Here is a 4472-nt window from a genome sequence, read left to right as displayed (position 1 = left end):
ATTCTTCACATCTGATCCACTCTGGGATGGTAAGCTTTGTCGTTCTCTTGAAGCATCTTGTTGCAATGCTCCAGGACTACCATGGTTTCACAGAGACTATGGTAACACCACCACTACTGACTATATTGAGTTGAGGGTCTGTGGAGATCAAGGAGGAGAAGACTCTCCCTTTTCTTTAGCTGAAATATATGTAAAATAACTTATAAGAATTAGTATTTAAGCTTCTGTTGCTTTAGGCTTTAACTTTTAATTTTTGCTACACCTGTTATTGATATTATATTTCTTTTCCCTTTTTAAAAAATGCTACAGTTTAATAAATGTAAAGACCCCATTTCAAGCACTACAAGAATACAGTGCTAGCATTCAATCATATATTATGCATCATAGTACATGTTCATGTTTATGATAGTAATTCATTGTATTGTATTCCTCAATCTTTTAAATGAAATCATGAAGTGATGTAGAATGGTTACTTGATATGAGAGATACAGTAACAATGCACCATGAATAGTTACGCCCACCCTCAAATCCAGTAAACAACAGCTCTTCACTTCTTTTAACCAACTGCACTAAGAAATGGAGACTGATGATGATACCAAGAACTTTTATGAGGTAGAGCAAGAGGTTTCTGAATATGATGGAAAGGATGACTTCCCTCAGCGACCAATAGGCAGTCTACAGATACATGATACTATATCTTCTATAGGAAAGAAAGCTCTCTTTGTTCTCCTTGGAGTACAAGTCTTCATAATCCTTATCCTTATAATACTACTGGGTATCAATGGTGTTACACTAACACACTTGAATACAGTAGATATGTGTGATAGTACTGGAGCTAGTGTAGGAGCTAGTACTGGAGCTAGTACTGGAGGCAATACTGCTGATGTATTGACTAGTACTGCTTTTCAAGATCAATTTGATCGGTTCAATTCTACATTGCAGGATCAATTTGATATGCTAAATAATACAATGCAGAATCGATTCAACCAGCTCTTCAACATGACGAAAGATTCCTCGATGAAGATCAATGATATTGTAGACTTTACTGATGGATCTGTTAATTCAACTGGTAACATTGAGCAGATATTGAAGGTCACTGGAGATTCAGCTGGAATGCTAATGAATGTTGTTAATACACTATCTACCATTGAAGGGAACAGTGTTACCAGTAGTGGAGCTATTAATGATATACTAGTGATTGTCGATCAACTGCTGGGACTACAGAATGCATCTTCTCTGTTTAACTCTATCCAACCAGTCTCTTGTAAGGATATCAAGGCAGTCCTACCTAACAGTCCTTCTGGTTACTATCATGTTAACAGTCATACCATTTACTGTAATATGGACACACTCTGTAATGCTACTGGAGGATGGACAAGACTAGCATATCTGGATATGTCTGATGCTACACAGAACTGTCCTTCTGGGTTTAGACTGTACCAGTCAGGAGGAGTTAGAGCTTGTGGTAGACCAGTAACAGGCAGTGCTAGCTGTAGCTCTGTTACATTCCCATCTAATGGTATCAACTATACCCAGATATGTGGTAGAGTAACAGGATATCAATTTGGTTCCAATGATGCTCTTCATACTGGTAATGGCAACAATCACAACAATCTTAATGCTGATTACGTTGATGGTGTTAGTCTCACTCGTGGGTCTCCTCGTCAACATGTCTGGACATTTATGGGTGGGGTCTTCGAGAGCATCAACATCCCATCAAACTGTCCCTGCACTGCTGGTAGTCCACAAATTAATATAATACCTGATTTCATTGGTAATAATTATTTTTGTGAGTCTGGGAACCCGACTAGTTCCTATTATAACCAATTCTTCACAGCTGATCCACTCTGGGATGGTAAGCTTTGTCGTTCTCTTGAAGCAGCTTGTTGCAATGCTCCAGGGCTACCATGGTTTCACAGAGACTATGGCACTGCCTCTACTACTGACTATATTGAGTTGAGGGTCTGTGGAGATGAGGGTACAAATAATGAGGACACTCCATTTGGTCTTGCTGAGATATATGTAAAATAAGCTACATATTAACACTGTATATAGTAGTAACCAATCCCTACCTATTTCCATTTTGGAATTTTTTGAAGCTAAACATTTTATTTGCTGCTTTTATCTTTTTAAAAGATATAGTTATGCTGCTATTGAACTCAGATGTGTGATATTAAAACGTGTTTCTTATTGAACTACATGCAAGCATTGTCTCAGGCCACTGAGTGCCAAGGGTTTTTCATTTTTGCTCGTCAAAGTCCCTGCATGTACTGTAGTACAGGGCATTTTATCAAAAATGGCTAGAAATGAATTCTGCCTTTATACATGTACTTATTACAAATTTTGTAAATTGGATTTTGCTTGTTGTGGATTTCAACATTGAAGTGTTTGTCACTAACTTTTGTATGCTTTTATAAACACAAGTTCCATTCTTTTAATAACAATACCAAGAGAAATATATAATAAATAAGTTGAAACTTATTATCAAATATCAATCATTATTTTTAGTTTCAAACGTCGCTCGACAATTCTCATTGTATTTTCCAATGTACATGCATTGCATGTACACATCATTTTATTTTTATTATTGCACCTATTTTTTTAAAGTAACTGAAGTTGTTTAGAGATTTAGAACTAAAAATATTATTAGTTGAATTTGCTAAACAACAACACTTAAGATATGAATACAAATAGACACTAAGGAAGACTACAGTGTACATCTTATAACTCGCACTTGTATGGCTGTGTACAACAACACTGATACAACTAGTAGTTACCTGATTATCAACACTAGTCACTCAAGTATCCTCACTCTGTGACATGTTGAAATCATTTCTCTTGAGCTTTCTTTTATTCCACTGCTATTCAAGTACTGCCTTTAAGTCTATATTATTTTATGTATAATGATCTGTTCATTAGGTCAGAACAATTGTATGACCCTAACTTGTGGAGATATTGGAAAGTATTGGCCTAGTGCTTCAGCAGGTTATTATAAGGTTGTTGGTAAAGGAGGAGAAGCTTATAAAAAATACTGTAGTATAGAAGAATTGCATGGAAACAATAGATGTGGGTCGGGAGGATGGACAAGACTAGCATATCTGGATATGTCTGATGCTACACAGAACTGTCCTTCTGGGTTTAGACCGTACCAGTCAGGAGGAGTTAGAGCTTGTGGTAAACATGGTGGTGGCTGTGTATCAGTTCAATTCCCATCTAATGGTATCAGTTATTCTCAGATATGTGGTAGAGTAATAGGATATCAATATGGTCGTGTTGATGCACTCAACAATTACTACATTGATTCTCATTACGTTGAAGGTGTTAGTATCACTCGTGGGTCTCCTCGTCAACATGTCTGGACACTAATAGCTGGTCGAAGTGAATTGGATACTTCATCACGTTCATGTCCATGTAATAATGGTAATTCAGATATAGTGCCAGCTTTTATTGGTAATAACTACTTCTGTGAATCAGGTACTAATGCTAGCAGCCCATCAACTACTCTCTATACAGCTGATCCACTCTGGGATGGTCAAGGTTGTGGTTCTCTTGAATCACCTTGTTGTAATGTTCCTGGTATCCCATGGTTTCACAGAGACTATGGTAGCAATACCACTACTGACTATATTGAGTTGAGGGTGTGTGCTAGCCTTAGTTCTGAAGATAGTCCTGTCAGTTATTATGAGATTTATGTTAAGTAATAAAGTGTGTGTGTGTATGTGTGTTTCTGACTGTAGCATTATAACAATGCATTATATTTTAAAAGCATGTTATAATATTATTGATCTTAAGGTATAAGTCATTTCTCTATTAAATGAATAATGTACCAAGCAGTGAGCATGTTCTCAGCACATGCTCTAATGTAATAGGATACTCTAATGATGAATAATATCATCATCCACCCATCATATGATTATAACTACGTACGTGTTCTGCTCATCAAAACAATGGAGGTAGATGATAACAAGAACCTTTATGAGGTTGAGCAAGAATACGATGGAAAGGATGACTTCCCTCAACAACCAATAGGCAGTCTCCAGATACATGATACTATATCTTCTACTGGAAAGAAAACTCTCTTTGTTCTCCTTGGAGTTCAAGCCTTCATAATCCTTATCCTTATAATACTACTGGGTATCAATGGTGTTACACTAACACACTTGAATACAGTAGATATGTGTGATAGTACTGGAGCTAGCACTGGAGCTACTACTGGAACTGGTGTAGGAACCAGTAATGATGATCAAAAGGAGCAGCTTAACAACATGACTGCCATTCTTCTGGGACTACAAGACTCAGTCTCCAGCCAGTTGCTACCTTTAGCAAGAGATCAGTCAAACATGTCCAGTAATATCTACAGGATGACACAAAGCAGTGATGCTAAACTGGACATGATACAGGGAGATGCTGACAATCGTATGATGTACCTACTGAACCTCACTGACTCTGTGTATCAGATACTGCAGACCACT

The 4472-nt window shown here is 37.2% G+C and overlaps 2 protein-coding genes across 6 annotated transcripts in view; both read left to right on the top strand.

The window, feature by feature from the left end:
* Window positions 1–4472, top strand: part of LOC100632549 (splicing factor 3B subunit 4-like) — a 26523-nt gene that overhangs the window by 13114 nt on the left and 8937 nt on the right. The gene's annotated exons all lie outside the window — the stretch shown is intronic.
* The window catches only part of LOC109584796 (uncharacterized), a 19739-nt gene that overhangs the window by 12404 nt on the left and 2863 nt on the right, over window positions 1–4472 (top strand). For 2 of the 5 annotated variants that reach the window (XM_020000667.1, XM_020000668.1), the window contains one exon: window positions 4144–4457. In XM_020000667.1, coding sequence (XP_019856226.1) covers window positions 4144–4457 — 314 coding nt within the window. Of the gene's footprint in view, window positions 1–784; window positions 2163–3939; window positions 4458–4472 lie in introns of those variants that run through there. The other 3 variants (XM_020000670.1, XM_020000669.1, XM_020000666.1) reach the window with 3 other exon arrangements.

Source organism: Amphimedon queenslandica, unplaced genomic scaffold (genome assembly GCF_000090795.2).
Source record: "Amphimedon queenslandica unplaced genomic scaffold, v1.1 AMPQUscaffold_13164, whole genome shotgun sequence".
In the NCBI taxonomy this organism is placed as follows: Eukaryota; Metazoa; Porifera; class Demospongiae; order Haplosclerida; family Niphatidae; genus Amphimedon; species Amphimedon queenslandica.
Note: the sequence above shows the minus strand (reverse complement) of the source record. Positions and strands in the feature narration are given on the sequence as shown.